General features: G+C 41.4%; 1 protein-coding gene across 1 annotated transcript in view; it reads right to left on the reverse strand.

Annotated features, from left to right (window-relative positions):
- The window catches only part of AKT2 (AKT serine/threonine kinase 2), a 1,641,635-nt gene that overhangs the window by 571,011 nt on the left and 1,050,300 nt on the right, over nucleotides 1-20,324 (reverse strand). Inside the window, exon 10 of the mRNA XM_044062375.1 lies at nucleotides 3,968-4,055. Coding sequence (XP_043918310.1) covers nucleotides 3,968-4,055 — 88 coding nt within the window. The remainder of the gene's footprint in view (nucleotides 1-3,967; nucleotides 4,056-20,324) is intronic.

Raw genomic sequence — 20,324 nt, forward strand, 5'->3', positions numbered from 1 at the left:
CCATTGATTTTCTTTTCTTGGAACAAGGAATAATCTGGAGTAAAATCCTTGGCCTTGTTCTGACAGAGGAACCTTTTCTATAGCTTTCATTTGTATTAAGTTGGAAATTTGTTTCAAAGCCTCTGCCCTCCGATTTGGTGGCAGGTCTGGCATGCCTTTTCTTTTTGGCAATGTGTGGAAATGGAACCTGTATCCTTTGTCTATTATTTGCAGTGTCCATGTGTCCCTTGTAATGCTGTGCCAATTTTTTGAAAATAAAGAAAGCTTTCCGCCCAAAGGTGCTTCTAATTGAGCCCTGGTCGGCTAAGTCAAAACAAAGTCATTGAGTCTGTCCTGGTGTAGCATTTGTAGTTCCTGCACCACCTCTCTGGTTGGGAGGCTGCCATTGACGGCCTCTGTAGGAGCCTCTAGCTTGCTCTCTACCTCTGGCACGCCTATTCCTGCCTCTCTGAGATCTGTCTGAGTCCAGAAAGGACCAGTTCTTAGTAGGCCAATTTCTGCTGAATCTCGGTGGTTGGACTTGCAGAAAATCTTTGACTGTTTGCACAGATTTTGCCTTTTTTTCAAATTTCTTTAAGACCTCTTGAGCCGTGGAACCGAATAATTTTTGCTTTTCCATAGGAGCATCCAAAAGCTTAGCTTTAACATGGTCTAGCAGAGATTGTTCCTTCAGCCAGGCATGCCTACGTATGACTGCACCTGTCATAGCTGACCTACATGAAGCTTCCAATGCATCATAACCACACTGCAAGAAATGGTTACTAACCTGCTGGGAGTTATGTACCAGATCCTGAAGGGATTTGCGATCAAGGGGTTCAGATGAAGACAGTTTCTTATGCAATTCATCTAACAAATACTCTTGGTACTGTATCATATGAAATTGACAATTTAATGCCCTCATGGAAAGAGTTGCAGAAGTATACACTTTTTTTACCCCATCTCTCTAAAGCTCTGGACTCCCTTTCAGAGGGTAGAGGATTTCTAGCAGTGGCAGCTGCAACCCCTTTTGGGCCCTGGGAAATAGTTTCTGGATCAGCAGAGTGGGCCTTGTACAGGTGAAGATGCGAGTCCGGGACCCTGTAGTACCTATCAGGTTTGGCAGGAGCCGGAGGGAGAGAGTCAGGGGTTGTACTAGCATCAGAGTACACATCATCAATGACATTCAAAACAGGAGGTATAGCTAAAGGCCTATGCTGAGGTAAATGTAAAAAGGTCCTTAATCTCTTTCTAGAATCAGAGAATTCCTGACCCTGCCATTGAAAATGTTCTCTCAGAGTGTAATGTCTCTCCAAAAGAAAACTCTTCAGGAGGGGAGGCCGAGGGAATAGATTCTTCAGCATCAGAATCCTCGTAGGCCGAATAAGCCTCCTCCTGGTGGTCTGACAGAGTACAGCCATCTGAGGACTCATCTGAGGAGTGGAGGGCAGAGGGCTCAACCCTGGGCCTTTTGTCTGGAGGTGGTTGTGAGCCCCTGTCTGGATAAGGTTGAGAACCTCTAATTAAGGAGATAAGATCCTCTGCTAAGCTAAGAATCTGTGAGCCAGCAGAGGGTCTCTGAGAGGTAACCTTGGGAGGCAAAGCTTTAGAAAGTTTAGCAGCTTTAGCCCTGGAGAAAGCCTTAATGGACATGGATGCAGGAGGCCTGGTGCACCACGTGTAGGAGTAGATTTGTCTAAAGGAATGGTGTCGGAAGGTTCCTGGACACCAGTAATTCAATAACCGACTTGGCTGGGGCCTCCGGGGTCGAGGTAGTCGGTTGCGCGGTTTCGGTAATCGGAAGTACCAAGGACTCTGTTTCAGCCGAGACACTCGCGGTAGGCCTGACAGTGGTTTCAGCCGAAACCGCGGGCCACATGTGTCGGTCCTTGTCCTTCCGTTTCTTAACTAAATGCGAAGTCGGAGTCTCCGATGGCATCTTGTAAGCAAAACTAGCCCCAAAGAATTCCTCTGCAAACTCCGACTGACGTCTAAGAGTTCGTTGGTTGAAGGAAGCACAGGCTGAACAGGCCGAGACGTCGTGGTCTGGGCCTAGGCAGGGGAGGCAGTAAGAGTGGAAATCCTTATGAGGTATTTGTTTCCCACAAGTTAAACAATTATTAACTTTATCTGACATCGGCTGAGGCAAGAAAGAGTCCCCAACGGGGTACTTAGCTTTTTCAAAGTCTTCGGTAGCTGAATCACAGGAGCTGGCCGACTGGCACTTGCGAACTGCTTCTGCTTCGGGCACCACGCGGCAAGAAAGACAGAGGAAAATGGCGTCGGCTGATGCTTTTATACCCCAGACGCTCTGACGTCGGGGAAAGTGGGACATCAGCCGAGGCCAGACCCAGACTTTGGAATCCGGCCAACCGAAGGGCTGCTTGAGGCAGGACAACGCATATGTGATGACTGCAGATGCATCCTTGAAGGACATCTACTTACACACACACACAACACACAGCTATGAAAATAGCTTTTTTTGAAGCAAGACTACCTCAATAAAGAGAAAAGTTATACTTAGCCACAGCCAAGAGCGAAACCACGTCTGAGCTATATGAGCGGCAAACGAGATCTGGGAAAAGGGAGCAGTGCAGCATGGGATACCTTCTTAGCCCAGCCAACTGAAAGACTTTGAGCTAGAGTATGGCAGAGTCAGAGCAGAGGTTCGGCTCCGAACCCATGGGTAAGAATGTAGGCGAGATTGGACTACATATCATCATCAATATATGCAGAGCAGGAACGAGGTTTAAGATGCAGGATTTGAATGAGCTATATAATGCTTAACTGACAATGAGTGGATGGTTTATCAGTGATATACAATGTTTATAACTACAGTTGTTTCAATGGTGTCTGTGATGTGAACTGTTTGCAACTAAAATGATACAATTTTATATATTTTTCATTTATATAAATTTAAGATTGCCATATGTGTACATTTAATAAAGATGTTTGGCATAAAAAAAAAGTATACAGAATAGGATATATATAGTGTGCATGTGAAGTCTGCAAAATTAACATCCATGTGCAGAGTACTTGCAATTAAGAAACATAAGCTACAAAACAGCATGGTGGTCTGTATCCTGGTTAATCATCACATGTAACTGAGTGAATAAATGAAAGCAAATGATGAAGGGCAAACAAATGAGGCAGTAGTGTGACACAAAAAGATTGAAAGAAGTGCCCAGACATACATGCAGCACCTTGCACTCCAGTCGGCACACCTGAATAAAAACTTGCAACACATCTGAAATTTAAGCAATGGATTTTAGAAATTTTTTTTAAAATGGTACCAGTTTGTGCTCAGCAGTACTTTTTATTTCTGGCCATTGCTGGTACTATATCAGTGGCATAGCACTGCATACTGTGGCAGCTACGTCAATTCTGGCCAGATCTGACATACAATAACATGACTATACAACAAACAGTAATTGCTTCCAAGCAGACTCACATAATGAGTCTTCTGGCAGATGTGCTACTCACAGAGGCTAACACTAGGGAAATGCACAGTGCTCCTTTCCCTGTGAAAGTCAAGGTATGGGCACAGCATTTCCCATTCTAGCTACTGGGACCTTTCAGTGAAGTACTTGGAGCATGTCAGATGTGCTGCAGGCTTCTGCAGCAAGAATATTCAAGTTTCACAAATTACTTTTCTGCATGTGACAAAAAGCATACATGGTTCCACAGGAGAGCAGAGGAAACAGACATCATTAGGAGTGGTTTCTAGAATGCTAGACACCCCCTGTGAAGCACAGGGTGCCACTGACTGTACATGTAGCAGCCATGGCTCTACTAGAACCCAGCTTACAAATGTTTTAAATGAACATGAGGGCAGGAAGAAAAATACTAAGTCTTGGGACTTCTTGCAGAGTATTTCACCAACCCCAGACTGGCAGACAATTCACTAATTGAATGTGGTCACCAGAAATACAGAAACACACACACACAAATGCATGCACATTTTAGTCAGTTTTGCAAGCCTTTTACTTACTTTTTTCTGAAGCACATCCTGCCATTTAACTGGGGCAAAGAATGGATGTCCCATTACTTCTTTAGCATCACTTGGGCCACCTCCCAATCTGAAAATGTATTAATGGCAGAAAGAATTAGTCATTTTCGATGAAAATGAATGAAACTCCAAATTAGTGCTCACAGAAGTCAACATATTCAAAAGAAGAAAATATGTGTCTTAATACAGAAGCAGTGTTTACTTCATAAGATCATTAAATACATTTAAATGGCAACTTGAGGCAGGAAGGGCTATCTCAGATGCATTAAAAGGGAAACAAAAACTGCTATGGAGAAAACAGTTGTGTTAAACAAAACTAACTGCAAGAGTGAAAAATACTATAAACATCTGCATTCTATCATCACGCAAATATTCTCTATAGCCTTTGAAACTTTCTATTTAGTGGCCCTAAGGTCTAACCTAACTTGTCAAATTTCATTTTTTTGGCTGTTGTGCCTACTTTAATATTCATTATTTTTTTTAAATGATGAATTTTATGAGTAAGATTTACTGGCTTAAGCATTGTAAATGAAGAATTTTATGTCCCAATAACTCTCTGTATAATGCTAGGCATACTTAACTGTTCTGCCAAGTTTAAGAAGTGTGTTAAAACTTTGCAACACAACATTTGCACCGGCAGACCTAACACTTTTCTTTATCTACGTTTGTTTGCTCAGTGCAAGAAACAATAAACTTGCTTAGTCTATCCCTTTAAATGAATTTAATATTTTGTCATCTTTCATTTGCTACCTCGATCATCCTGCACTCCTCCTGAAATTACATGCTAGTTTGAATGCCTTGGTCGAATTATGTTCCACCACCCAACTGTGGTAGCACATTCCATGGAGATGTGACCCTCTTTGTGAAACACACTGACATATGAAGAAGTAGATGGTCCTTACAATCTGTATCCCTCCAGCCCACTTTGCTACTCCTATTCAGGAAGGCCCCTTCAAATTTGCCTTATAAAATCTTGTGCAACTGATAATTTCCCTCCCGTCTTTTCCGTTCTCTAATAAGAAGAGCTTCAGCTCATCTCAACAATGGACATATTTTCCTCTATCTCGTGGACCTTTCCAGTGACTTTTACTCTAGATTCAATATTCCCAGCTTTTTTCCCTACCATTAGTGCACACCAGAGCTGCTGTGATCTAGCAGCAGTAACTCTTGATATCTGTTTGCAATGAACATGTGGTGTCACCTTTTTGCCCACACCTTCCAAATATTTCCTTCCACCTTCAACTGCCACACACATTCTTGTGCACTAGACTGATCATTATTTTTAGTTCATCGTGTATGTCTGAAACAAATGAAAGGAAGAAGAGTGGACTAAAGACATTCTCTTGGAGAATTCCTCTTTATAAATTTGCTTAATCATGATAATGCCCTTATCACCATACTGTGTGTCCTACGCTTCAGTTATACAGTAGTAGAGTTCCTCACTCTTGGTCTAACCACCACCTTTCCAGTTTTATTAACAGCTCCATAACCCTGGCCAGATCCCTATCAGTTTATTGAATTTTCAAAACTTCGAAGACCATATGGCTGAGACCATATATTCGAAGTTTTCAAACTTCGAAACAAAAAGACAAAACACTAAAAATAAAAAAATGTACCTTTACATCTTTGCAGGGGGGCTTGCCCTCCAGCACTGTCTGCACCCCATGCTAATTAAATATACCAACTCCGAGATTGCACTACAGTGAGGAAAATGGCAAATCCAGAGTTCCCCACTGTATGGCAATCTCAATACAAAGTGAAGTTTCAAAACTTCTAACATATGGTCTCAGAGATATGGTCTTCGAAGTTTTGAAACTTCGATAAACTGACAGGGGTCCACCCTGGTCAAGTTTATGCCTTGGTACTGTTCACGTAGACCATTACAGCTGCTATTCTCCTGTCAATTTCTATATAATTCATTCATAAAACTGGATTAGGTATAACCGACTGCCTCCTTCTCCTCAAGAACTAATGCTGGCTGTTGTCATTTACAATTCTGTCCTCAAACAAAGCAACCAGCTCAGGGTTCTAACAATGACTTTGTCAATGATGTTAGGCTGATAGGCCTTTAGCTCCCTAGATTTTCCCTGCAGCTCTGTAATTCAGTCTATTACACAGGTTCTGTCAGTTATCCATAGCCCCATTCCTTCCTTTGCAAATATCCACCTTTTCTCCTCTTTTACTGTACAGGAAGTGCATGGTAAATAACAGACTTTCTTACTATATCAGCTTATGTCCTTCCATGCAGTATTCTTTGCATAAGGAATCTCTTGCCAAGGATAGCCCAACATCTGGCCAGTATATCAATGTCTTCAGATCTTAAATTCACCGTACATCACATGTACAATCCTGACGCAAGATGATGTATGGATGCAAACTCTCAAAACTTTTTGCCACCATACCAAACACCATTATCGCATGTCAGTCTGAACAGCCTTTTGTTGTGCTGATTTCCAAGTCGTTTTTCAGATAAGTGCCCCATTGGGTTTTTTTCTTTCCTTTTTTACTATTGTTTGGTACTGTGTTTATGCTATTCAGAAAGGGAAAATAGTGTGGGAGGCAGATTCCAGTAAAGACCATCACAACCAGTAACTTTTTTGCTTGGGTACTTCCCACGATCATAAGCAGTGCTCTATCTACCAGGTGTTTGTACCAAAGACCCTATGTAGTCACTTCTCCTTGTGCATATATTTTGAGAAACAACAACTTAATATGTTGCCTTAGGGGTGCCATGGCAGAATCCTCCCGCCCCAAGGGCCAACCATCTGCCAAGATCGGATTCCTGTGCCACATCCAAATCAGAGGCTGGCATGGATATGAATTCTCACACATCTTCACAAACTTATCCAACGTCTACACATAACATTAAGGGGGAGCCTCAGCTGATAATATCAAAGGGACCAAGGGGGGTTCCTCAGATTTTAGTGAGGAAGGAAATTCCAACCACCATTATTGAGTCTCATCAAGGGTCTGATTCGCTGAGGGTTTTTTGGGCAGACGTTCCACAGAAAAAGAAACCAAAGTCAAAATGTATTTCCCTGCTGTAGAGAATTCCCTAGCATGAATGGCAGAATTTCATTCTGATGTCCTTTAAGCCTTCTCAAAGGTTCTCTGTTCCTGTCCCCTCTGGTCTTCCACTCCTGTTAACAGACTTTGGGAAATGGATTACTCTGATGAACATTTGGATTCTGGGGAAGAAACCCTGGCCTATTCTTCCCAAATTCCGTACCCCTTGGACTGTAGTTTAGAGGAAGAGGATTCTTTGAGTTCAGACCCCCCCCCCCTTTGAAAAGTTGTCCTTTGAGGATACCATTGCCTCCAAGATGGACCATTTTAAGTGGGATTATTCCCAGGTCTCTGACATACAAAAGTTTTGCTATGAGCTCCTACAGATGGAGCCTCCCAAGCCATCAGCTGTCCCTCCTGTTCTGGCTGCACTTTTGGATACGTTTTCTGCAGCTTCTGTAGCTCCTACCTCTCAGCCTCCTGTGACAAAAAAGCTGGATAGGTTCTACAAGGTGCCTGAGGACTGCAAATTTCTTTATAAGTGCCCATTTACAATCCTTCAGTGGTATCAGTTTCTTCTAACAAACTCTTTGCTGTTGCATCTACTAAGCTTCTAACAAGTAGAAAGGTCGGGCAAGAAGGTTTACACTGCTACCACCTTCTCCTTTAGGGCCATTAACTACCAAACTCATATGAAAACAAGTATATTTTAGTCCTCCTTTCCCAGATTTCTAAGGTGGTTTCTGACATCCCTGATTCTGAGGAGAAGGCTTCTGTCCTTTTCCTCTTGGGGTCCACTTCTCAAGTTGCCCTTCACTCAATAAAATGCAGCTATGATGCAGTGGATGCCTCTTCCAGGGCTGGTGCCTTTGGTTCAGTGATAAGGCGTTATTCCTGGCTATGTCTTCAGGCTTTGCCTGACATCAAGGCCAAACGTTTGGATGCACCTCTGGATTAAAAAAATGTCTTTTTGAGATTGCTGCTGCTGCTGACTTATTTAAGCCACTTCAGAATAAGGATAAGGCCTTGCATGAACTTAAGCTTATTTTTGTTTTCCCTTTTCCCAAGTTTCAGAGGAACTATCCATCCAAGTCTACCTTTGGTCATAAACAGAATTGCCCCCCTCCGAAGGGTAAGAAGGCTTCTAGGCAGGTTACTCCTGCTAAGTCTATTCAGACACCTCCTTCCCAGAAGCCTCTTTTCTGAATAAGCCTGGTTCTATCTGACGTTTGGCCTTCCCTTCCCCGCAAGCAGGTTCCCCTGGTCTCTCCGCCTTTCCTTATCTCTTACAACTTGGATTTAGATCACCTCAGATTCTTTGGTTCCCTCAATTATCCACCAGTGACATTTCATGTTTTGGAAATCCCTTCCTCTCTTTTCAGTAATTCCTTAACCTACTCCAGAATAGCTTCCTCATTTTCCATAAATTCTGCAGTCCCTTTTGGATCAAGGCACTATTCAGCTCATTTCACTCAGCCAGGAAGGAAAAGGGATTTACTCCAAAATGTTTTTGGTTCCTCAGAAGAAGGGTGCATGGAAATCAATTCTGGATCTTTCTCTGCTGAACAACTCTCTCAAGATTCCTTCCATTCAGATGTTGTCCCTTAAGACCTTGTTTCCATTTCTTCCCAAAGCCTTTCTGATTTCTGTAGATCTCAAGAATGCATACCTTCATATCCCTATTCACCTTCAGTTCAGGAAGTTTTTATGGCTCTCTATTTCTTCCTTGCATTTTCAGTTCTCTGCTTTCCTCTTTGGCCTCCCTACTGCCCCAAGGGTATTCACCAAATGCCTCACTCCTATTACTGCTTTTTGCAAACTTCGGGTTATACAGACTTTTCCCTATCTAGATGATATGCTTATTCAAGCTCCTTTTCCCAGCAGTCTTTTGTAGGATCTCCAGTTTACTGACTGTTTTTTTTTACACAGCCTGAGGTTCACCATAAATCTCCAGAAATCAGACCTGACACCCTTCCCATGATCCTATTTTTCACAGTTGCAAGCTTTAGATCATTCCCATGCTGGCATCGCTCACTGCCCCCAAGGTTCTGCCCCAGCAGCCTTTTTTCCAGTATCTTCTTCCTCTATCACGGCTAAGGAGTTACTCAGGATTCTGGGATTTATGGCCTTCACCAGGCTCCATATGACAGCGCTGCAGTGATATCTCAAAGGGGTGTGGCTCCAACACTGCAAGCCTCTGGAACTCCCTGTCCTCTTTCTTCCCTGTCTCAAGTTCAAGTTGCAGTGGTGGATTTATCAACCCTCAATCCAGGATTTCCCTTTCAGGCTCCAATTCCCTCTCAAGAGCTGTTCATGGACACCTCAGACATAGGGTGGGTAGCTTCTTGTAGCCCCCTAAAAGTCCAGGGTCTCTAACCACCTTATCAGTCAGACCAATCAACATAAGAAAGATGAATGCTCTGCAAGCTTTTCATTCCCTCTTTCATCCCAGGACACTCAAAGTCAGACAATAACACAGTAATGTGATTTATCAAAAAGCAGGGGGGCATGAGGTCCTATCCCTTTTGCAGATTAGCACTTCAGGTCTTCGATCTGGCCATCCAGTATCAAGTGACTCTTCAAGCAGTTTACATTCCCGCAGAGCACAATCGCGTGGCAGACTCTTTGAGCAGGTCCAGGACACAGGCTCACAAATGGATGTTCCTTGACATTGTCCATTGGTGGGGTATTCATCAGGTAAATCTTTTTGCCTCCCCTCTGAACAGACAACTTCCTCCGTTCTGTTTCAGAGTCCAACGTTCTCTGACTAGGAAAGTGGATGTCCTGTCTTTTCATTGGAAGGGATTCTCCCGAAATCTTTCCGACTCCCTTTTGGCCCAGACAGCATCAGTTCTTAATTCTTTCCCAATTGGCAAGGAGCAATCACCACAAGTTACCTCACTGGGTGGATCTTCTCACACAAAATATGGGATTCTCTTGTCCATCTTCATCTGTCCACTCTTCAAATGACACTGTGGGTGATAGGGTTTTGATCACTTTTACACATCTCTTTTCTGAGGACGTGCACTGGGTTCTACAGGAGGTCAAGAAATCCACTACCAGAAAATCATACATGTCCAAATGGAAAACACTTTGTCTGGTGACTCCCTCGGCATCAGGATTCCCCATCAGTGGAGGATCCTCTGGTTCTCTCTTATTTGAGTGATCTGCTCCATACTAGGTTGGAATACTCTTCAGCTACAGCTCACCTGTCAGCAATTTCAGTTTTGCTGCTCCTGAATCCATCTTTGGCCTGTAGGTGTGAGGTCAGTTTCTTAAAGGCGTCCTTCATATTAAGGCCTCCCAAGAAGCCTGTTCTACCTTCTTGTGACCTCAACTTTGTACTTGAAAAATTGACCTAGGTTGCTTTTGATCCTGCCTCTTCAGCGTCCTTACAACACTGTACTTGTAAGACTGCCCATTTGGCTCTCACTTCTGCCAAGAAAGTGTTTGAAATTCAGGCTTTTCCTCTTTTTTTAGTTTTTCATAGGGACAGAGTGCCTCTTGGTACAAATCCGTGCATGTCCAAGGTGGTCAAGTCTATTCATCTACTTTCCTTTTTTCCTTCTCCTCAGTCTGACTGAAGGTTCTTCAGAGCTAGGATTTGCATAGACTGTTCAGATATTTAGATAAAACTAAAGTTATATGCAAATCTGAGCAGCTTTTTGTTTCTTTTAGGATCATAGGAGATTATCAGGCTATCGACCTACGGGTCATTTTAAGCCTAGCCATTTCATCCCAATGTAATACCTTAGAAATGCTAGTCAAGATTGCATTTAGTGATGACTGCCCATGGCCAGGTGGTTTGTGGGCTCTATCCCTGGTAAGAATTTACAGTACCCCCATCCACTCATCCAGGTTCCTCTTGAGCAGTGCCATAAAGGTGCTGCTTCACATGAATTGGTAGCCTGTTCCAAAGATGCGGCAGTCACTGAGAGATATATCTGTCACTCCAGCATGTGCTATTTAAGTCGCAGGCCATATTTAGGTCTCTAGAAGAGGTAGCCCTACTCCTGTTTGATTTATGGATATGCAAGTTCACTGGGTTTGGGTCTTGAATTGCTCTGTATGCCAGGCATAAGTCTCCCCTAAGAAGTCTATATGCTATGGAGTACAGTGACCGGGACTTTATCGGTCCATGTAAGGCACATGCTGGAGCCCCTTGATCTTCTTTGTTAGAAACCTCTGATTTCTCTCTAATTGCTGCAAGTGCTTAGTATGGTACATGACAAATGAGGCACTGTACTCAATTATGGCCGGATAAGTGCAGAGCATAGTGGGGGTTATACCTTCTTTTGCTCCCAAAGTGATGCCTTTACTAGTCTAGTGTACTATATAGAAAGCTTTCCTGAATACAGTAGACACATGGTGGTCAAAGTTAAGATCGCAGTCAGTTTGTGATCTCAGGTCCCTTACCACTTCATGGGTACTTTTTTCCCCAAGACTTTGGGTTTGCCTCTTTCTAAACAAAGTATCGTCCTAGATTTCCAACGCCATTTCTTTTTATTTTCTTTATGGTAAATATCCTTCCTCGACTGTAAGGGCACATTCTACTGGGGCAGTTGCCTCCTCTGGTGCATTTTTGAAGAGTTTGGATACCAGTTCCATTCTTGAGGCTGCTATTTGGTCATCTGTTCATACTTTCACTAAACATTATAAGCTGGATATTATTTCCAGGTCCAGGGCAGGATTTGCCATGGCTATCCTGCATGCATTTGTAGAGGGCTCTTCTGTGCATTCCTCCTCTCAGGCTTCCTCTTAAGCTCTTGTACTCTCCCCGAGGTGAAGAGTACAACAGTGATATGGAAGGACATTGTACAGTTGTGTAAAATCTTACCATAACAGTAAATGTCTTTCTCTTCACTGTTGCTGCATTTGGTCCCTCCCTCCTTCATCCTCGCTCTAGCTCTTGCCCTGTATTTTTGTTGCCCAGTTTGCCCTTTCTTTCTCTGAAGCACCCAGGCTCTAGGCGGCATTGCATTCCCTAAGCAACTGCAGACAGTAAAGTCATATAAAGCAAGAGGAGAATGTCTACTTCCTGAACTACCTTCAGTCTGTCCTGAGCAATGACACTTCTTGCGAATCAATATTAAACAATGAAAAAGAAATTGAGAAAATGGAATAGTTAAGGGACAATTTAGAAACAGTTTTCAGAAAGAAGTATAGATTGGCCACGAGGGCCACCTACTCCTTGCAGATATCCAGTACTGTATGTTTCACTACACTTAAGGGTCTGTGCCTCAAAGCTACTGAAAAGGAGGTGGTGATGACTTGAGACAAAATTCAATTCCATTGAGCCATCAAGAATTAAACAAGTACAAGCACATCTGTCAAAGTTCAGATTCTTTGAATGGGATAGGTTCTTTAAAGGAAGGCAGACACACAGAACCATGAAAATGCCATAAAAGATCAACCCTATGCGACTTCCTATTCCTTCGCAGAATTAAAGCTACCTCAAATATTCAGTTAAAGGAATAAACCTTCATCAGCAGATAAGACTTATTTGTGTGACAGATTCATACCCCTATATATCACTCACCTCTGGAACAAACTTTTACTGTAAGTCAAGCAGAGTAGCACCCTTGCAACCTTTAAAGTAAACCTGGATAACTGGATGGGCAACCTCAAACTCTCCCCCAGTCTATCCTGTCATGCTCTCCTTGAGGCTAGAGGAAAAATTTAAATGGGATTTTAGCTAGGGTTCAAATGATCTGCAGTCTGACTGCCTTGTACTTACACCTATGAACTCCCTTTAAGGAGCTGCCTGAGCAGACAGTGGGCCACAGACTGTCCTCCATAAGTTCATGATTAGCAGAAACAGCTGACATATACACCACAGAATAACGGAGGTCCAAGCGATTCAGGTGAATGAGATAGGTCTGGATCACTAGTAAACTGACCCAAATGTTGTGTCATCAGGTACCTTTCCATGCAAATACAGAACATCTTACACTTATCAAGTTATGTCTACTAGATGGAAGGCTTTCTGTTAGCTACATTCATTTTTTTTTCCTGGTGGGCTGAAATTGGTCCACAGTAAGAACCAAGTCCTTTGATGGAGTCTGTTGTTACCTCAACTACAGGGAGAACCCCTTTGGCAAACAATGGGAGACTTTCCTGCATTAACTAGAACCATGAAATACTAAACACATATCCTTCACAGTCACAAGGTGATGGCAAAGTTTAGTTTTAGTCTTTCTTCTCAGAATTATGTGGTGAGGTATGGAATCAGGTGGAAAAGATGTAAGGTGAATAGCAATCTCCTTTGCCAAGGGACAAAACAAACTTCAACCACCCCCTCCCACTACGCTGCAAAAAAGCAGTATAGAGGGAGAATTCATTCCCAATGAACGCAAACAGGCTAATCAGACTTGCTTTCTGAATTTCCAAACCAGACAAACTTCTGAATCTGCAAACTTAATGAGGGCAGAACGGCTGGGTTGGTCAGTCTACCAGCCCCTTTATTCTTTTTTTTTTTTTTTTTAAATACCTTTATTGAATTAGCACTTGTGACACAGATAAAATTACTTTTATATACAAGAAAGTAATTACATCATATTAACAAGCTCACATTTACAATTATACATATGTATCGTTATAGATCCTATAATTTAGGCAACAGTACATAAATTATTAAATTCCTGCCTTCTCTTGAAACTTATTCTGCCTCCAAAACATTTTTCTGCATGTACTGCTCCACAATTTCCATTTTTTTTTCTACGTAATTTATTCCTCTACCCTTTTCCAAAGATCCCACCTTCTGTTAATTTACCTCTGTTACAATACTCAAAACTTCAAATATAGTTGGTTTAGAGTTTGATTTCCATTTTCTAACAATTGCTTTTTTGGCAGCCACCATAACTAAACTTAAGGCCTTAATATGTCTAGGCAAGTCAAATCCTGTATCCCATATCAAAAAATAATTTCCTTAGTTACACTCATTTTCTCAGCCAGTATTCCCAATAGAGCACCCTCTGACAACTCATTACACCCCTAAAGCATATATTCCGAGTAAACCCTTTCTTTCCCCTCAGATGTCCAACATTTGCCATCTATCTGAGGAAAAATTCATTGGAGTCTGCTTGGGGTATAAAAGTATTTATGAAAATTTATTTTATTTTTATTTTACATTTGTTGACCGGGATGGTCCGACTGGATACATGTCCAATTTCAGCGGAGGCCCGGGGAGAAAAGCTCCACATTGACAGTAAGTTACATACATGTTACATAGAGACATATTGTTTCATTTAGGAATTAATGCATATGAGGAGAAGACATGAAATATATGTATTATAGAAAACATCTTAGGAATAGCAATCACAGACTGCAACAGATCTCTCTCTTCCCTAGGTTGTCCTTTTAGCAAAGATTAAAGGGCTTCCATTTATTGGCAGAAAAATTCTCAAGGAAATATGGGGTTAGGTCAATTGAGAATAAAGGTCTAAAGTTTTCATACTTGGATAGTCCTGAAGAAACGAATGATCTTGGCTTACTGAAGAGGAGTTAATCTGGGTTTGAGCATTGGCAAAGCCAATGTGACTTAAAATGGTATTTTAGACTCTTTTTGAATTGGGTTGGGGAGGTAGTAAGAGTGAGGTTGAAAGGAAGGGAGTTCCATATTTTTCCAATGGTGTTGGCAAACAGTGCATCACCCCCCCCCCCCCGAGTTAAAGGATTTGACTGTTTGGACAAGTAGCCTGTTTGATGAGCGTAGACAGCTGAGATTGGTGTAGGGTATAATTAAATTTTTCAGTGCAGGTGTGTTGTCAGGTTGTTTGAGAATTTTAAATGCTTCTATGCGTTGGTTCTGCTGGAGAAGGTTTGGTAATTCTATCCAACCGAGGTTTCTTAGGTTAACACAGTGATGGGTTCTATAGGGCATGCCAGTTGCAAATCTGGCAACATGATTATAACAACATGAGAGTTTATTTAGGTCAGATTTGTTAAGATTAGTAAGCATGGGGGAGGCATATGGAAAGGTAGAGAGAAGATGTGAGCGGGCAACGGCCACTTTGGCAATTGGAGTTAGGAAAGATTTTATCCTATATAGTGAACCAAGTTTCTTGTCAACGGTTTTAATGGTTTGGTTAATGTGCATGTCGAATCTAAGTTTATTGTCAATGGTAACGCCTAATAGTTTAGTATAGGAGTCTGGGGAGATGATAGTCCCATTGTTGGATTGTATAGTAAAGGATATAGGAAGAGGGCTTATGGGTTGGATGGAAGAGTACTAATTTGGTTTTGTTTGGATTCAAGATCAGTTGATGACCTGATAGCCAGTTTTCTACTGCAGTAAAAATGCATTGGGTTGTGGTTAGTAGGTTAACTGGAGATGTATCAGAACAAACTAGCATCGAGTCATCTGCATATTGAACACAGGTGGCCTCAGGGATGGCTGTGTAGAGGTCATTAATAAAGACTGAAAAGAGAAGAGGTCCCAATATGGAACCTTGAGGAACCCCTAAGGTATTTGGTAAGAGGCAAGAGAGCTTATTCTGCCAGAGTACTGCTTGTTGCCTATCAGAGAGATAGGCATAAAACCAGTCCAGTGTTTGGTTGTCTAGGTAGAGTTTTCAGAGAGTGTGGAGAAGTAGCTGGTGGTTAACCATATCAAAGGCCTTTGATAGGTCCAGAAAGAGAGCTGAGGATATTTTTTTGTTATTCCGGTTGTCGTTAATTATGTCAGTAAATGAGAGAAGGGCAGTGGTTGTACTGTGGTGGGGTCTAAAACCATGTTGTGAACTGGTTAGTAGACTGTTCTGGATAAGATAGTATAGAAGTTGTTTGTGTACACACTTTTCCATGATTTTGGCCAGTGGTGACAATATAGCTATTGGCCTATAGTTTGATAGTTCTGTGCATGAGCTGCCTTTGTGGAGTGGAATTTTGGACCATAAGGGAGTCATCAAGATTTTAGGCCTGTCCATCATGATCTTGGTTAGGACCTTTGGCAATAATGGAAGAGGGGGAAATACAAAGAGAACATCCCTTTCTGAGGGAAGCATGGTTTCCAGTTTCCAAGCCACAGGACTTGGCAGTCTGGAACAGAACTTGGGGAGTTGTCTGTTCTGAGGAGAGAAATCTACCCCAGGAGTACCACATCAATGAACAATGTCAAGGAGATCCTCTCTATATAACACTGACTCATAAGCATCTGCCCTGGAACTTTTCAGACTGTCTACCACTACATTCTTTTCTGAGGTAAAAATAGACTGCCTGAAGAATTAGCTAATGACATGTGACAATGTCCCATGCTATGAGGGCTAGTCTGCAAAGGTGGAAAGACAATCACCCCCTTGCTTGTTTATGTACTACATAGCAGTGGTGTTGTCCGCAGAGACCCAGAGTGGACCTGAAGACCAGAGGTAATGTAGGGCCTGAAGAGCCATGATTAAAGCTTTCACTTCAACAGTGATACTATATTTCACCTTCTGAAAAGACCAGACTCCCTGGATCCTGCTGCTGGAATAAACTTTCCTGGCTAGATATGAAGTATTTGTAAACATCTGCCGAGTAGAGGGAGGTACCAGAAAATTAAGACCTGGATTTAGATATATCTGGTTGATCCAACAAAGAAATTCCTTGCATAAGCAAGGCAAGGGAGGAATGCAGAAGTTTAAGGGATGACCATGCTGAAGCCAAATTGTCTTCAGATACTATTGCAACTTCTTCATATGGAGTCTGGAAAGGAAACCATAGGAATAGTGGCTGCCATGAATCCCAGGGCTCTTAGAAATGTTCTTGCCAAGGTCTCTTGCAAAGGAAGAAGGGACTAAACAGAAAGCTGTCAGAGAGGACCTTGGAAGGAGGAAGAAAAGCTGTCATAGTACAAATCTGAATCTTCAACCCAAGAAAACCTGGTCTTGAGGAAGCATCAGAGCTGACTTCTTTAGATTTAGAGTGAGCCCTACACAGTAAAGTAGAAGTGGTGTTAATTCCAACTCCAGCAGAAGAGCCTAGAAGGAGCTTTGAATGAGAAGGTGTTAGGATTAGAAATGATTCTATTATAGCAGCTACAGATATATGGGGAGAGACAAACTGAAAAGATGGAAGCTCCTGACTATGGTTGTGGACAGTAAGGTACAAGATGGAAAAATGTTTCTAGTCATTTTAATATTGCATATGGGTCAGGCATATTTTATCAACCAAAGTAGAATCTGTGGAACATAGCTAATAAAGAAATGAAGGAATTTATTTTTGGAGAGAGAGCAGACGTAAGTGGGACAAGTTGTTTCTCCTCACAGAACAAAGTGTTTTGGGATTACCAGATGTGAAGGGATCCTTTGGAGCTGCAGTTAAAGTTCATATAAACAAAGAGAAAGTCTACAAATCAAAATGAAAAGAAATGAAATTGAAATGGAGTGGAAGGGCTCACAAATAAGAGAGAGAGAAGGGTTTGGATGCAGGCATTTACAGGGAACAGTAAAACACATACAGAATATTATATTTACAAAGTAGCAGAAAATGTTTTCAGAAGTAATGCAACACAGGAATGGAGAAAGGAGATTTTACCAAAAGAGATGAATGCAAATATGGGCACAGAAAATATTTGACGAGTTGGAAGTTATCGGAGACGATCAAAAAAAGGGACCAAGGCATTGGGAGCAAATAATTAGGGAGGGACTGCCTTTCTTACCAGGAATTGGTAACAAGAGTATAGATAAAGTGAAAGAGATTGAGAGGATGTGAAATGAAAGATCAGGTCTGGTTGACTTTACAGTTGAATCTAGAGCAGAAGCTGTGATATAAAAACAGGAACAATTAGCAGGACATACAAAAATAACAGAAAATCAGAAGTTGTTAGAAAAGACTGGGACATGAGAAAAGAAAGGCAGTATACAAAGAAACACTTGCAGGATATTTATATGGCTGCCAAGTATACAACAAAATCTAGAAGGATTAGGATTTTTGCATGGAAATGTTTACACAGATATTTTATACTCCAAGTACAGTTCATAAAATTTTCCCACGGGTAGTCAGCAGTTGGTGGAGGTCTGATGGGAAAGATAAGGGTACCTTGGGAATTCAAAGGGTTAATACATATCAGAAATTCCTAAAAGGGTACTCTCTCAGAAATGTTGGGGAAGCAAATTACTTTAACCAAGGAAAAGATTCTTTAAGGCTGGCATCTAAAAACTAGACTGCCCAGACACAAAGGCCCTGTCAAGTCTAATGCTGTTAGCTGCTAAAACAGAAATGACTAGAAAATGGAAATCAAAAGGAAAACCAACTGTAACAGAATTAATGAATGTTGTAAATGAGATGACAGAACTATAAGTGGGATCTTTAGAAAAGGGACGTTGCAAACTACATGGAAATAAACAGAATCTATGAGAAAATTACATACAGGAAATATTCAGCGGAAGGACCAATATTTCAGGAAAAGCAGGCTTTCAGCAATCTATGCAATATTAAATTGAATAACAACTGTCAAGACAGAAATCATATTTGCATTATGCATGAAAAAAAAATCTTTGTAATGGTTTTATAACTGAATGTGCTCTCAAGTCACTATGTAATATGTCATGTTAATAAAAAATGTAAACTCATATGTAACACACTATTATTCATTTTGAAGAAAATAACTAAGAAAAGTGTATTACTATACTATGACATGTCTTTGTCCAATGGTCATTCCTTACCCACTAGGACTTGCTTTGACCCATGGGTCAGGGCCAGAGAGGAGACCGAGGCTCCTGCTGCAGTATCACATTACTGCTGAGTATTTTCTGTTTATTCCCTAATGACTCTCCCTATGAGCACCCATTAACATCAGGGAACAGACATGCAATGGGGATGTGCTGGGGTACTGTCCTGCCACCTCACTGACTCAATCAATGCCCCCTATCAAATTTCCTTTAGGACAAAAGACCCCATGTGCCTGTGACCAACTGCAAGATGTGTCCAAGTGTGTGGTGGTCTCCCCTACCGGATTAGATGCTCATCCTTCCTTGTCTACAAATGTACTTGATCAAGGGATGAAAACTTAGATGCATGCATTACAGAAACTCTAAACCATAAAAACAAGGTTTGTGTACAGTCTCCTTCAACTTTGTCTCCATACCTATCGAAATACATGCACACCATATGTACAGTTACTGCATTAAAATATTACCAAGATATACTCAACAAACTAGCTAAATATAATTAACGAATAAATGCATTTGTTTTTTGCTTTCTCTTCAGACCACTCCACTTACACTGTTAATGAATGAATGAATAAAAACAAACAGCAGGAAAAGGCTAAACTTATTTTTTTATGAAGAAAGACAAAGACATGCTTTTAATGAGGGACACTTAAATTACTGCATACATGCACTAGACAAAAGAAATCTAACTATAACCTCTGAGGATGGTGTTTCAACACTGGAAATGAAAAGGCACCACAACACATACAAAAAAAAAAAGAAAGGAAATAAAAAATGTCTTAATAAACATAAGAAAGTAATCAATACAAAATATTTTCCTGTTAAGCTCCAACATACATGTCTACAAATTCTCTACATTTATAGGTTCACAGGTAAGTACTAGGCTAGATGACCTTGCGAGCCATTTTAAGCCTAGCCAATTTCCCTTTTTGTGCTTGAAATAATCTATCCCACTTGGTTATAGACTAACCTTATCCATTCCATGGGTCAATAATTATATATTACCCCTAATGAGAATAAATGGAATCCTACCACAGATAATTTGAGTTAACACATGCATGAGATAAAGCATTTAAGAACTGCATCTGTCCATTAGTAGTACATGGAGCACTACTGGAGTACATTTTCTGTTTACCATCCAAAGGTCTAACTTGCACTTGAAAAATGAACAGGGATAAATGTGTTTTATTTGGATAGGGAGTCTGTTCCACAGCAGTGGTATCCTCTGTGAGATATACCTCTACCTCCAAACCAGTCTGTTGATGTTACAGAAGAGGTTTAAATAGCTAGACAGAGAACTTCTGCTGCCATTTGAATTGCTGATGTGTAGTATATCCATTACCAATAGGTTGGAGGATACTTTGTATACCAGACACAGGTCAGCTCTCAGTAGTCTGTAGGATACAGAGTATAGTGACAGGGCTTTCAGATGGTCCATATAGGACATATTGTTCAGACCTTGTATCATTTTAGTACGGTATCTCTGTGGGCATTCCAGTTGCTTGCACGTGTCTGGACAGATGCACGCCAAAGGAGGCATTATATTCAATGATTCACCTAATGAGAGTTGAGTAAAGAGATAATGACATCCCCTATATCTAGGCACAATCTCTTCATTTATAAGGGATTGCAATACAGAAACGTTTTCTTAGAACAATAGACACATGTTGGTCAAACGCTGGGTT

Source organism: Protopterus annectens, chromosome 1.part0 (assembly GCF_019279795.1).
Source record: "Protopterus annectens isolate FY-2018-M chromosome 1.part0, PAN1.0, whole genome shotgun sequence".
NCBI classification, from domain to species: domain Eukaryota; kingdom Metazoa; phylum Chordata; order Ceratodontiformes; family Protopteridae; genus Protopterus; species Protopterus annectens.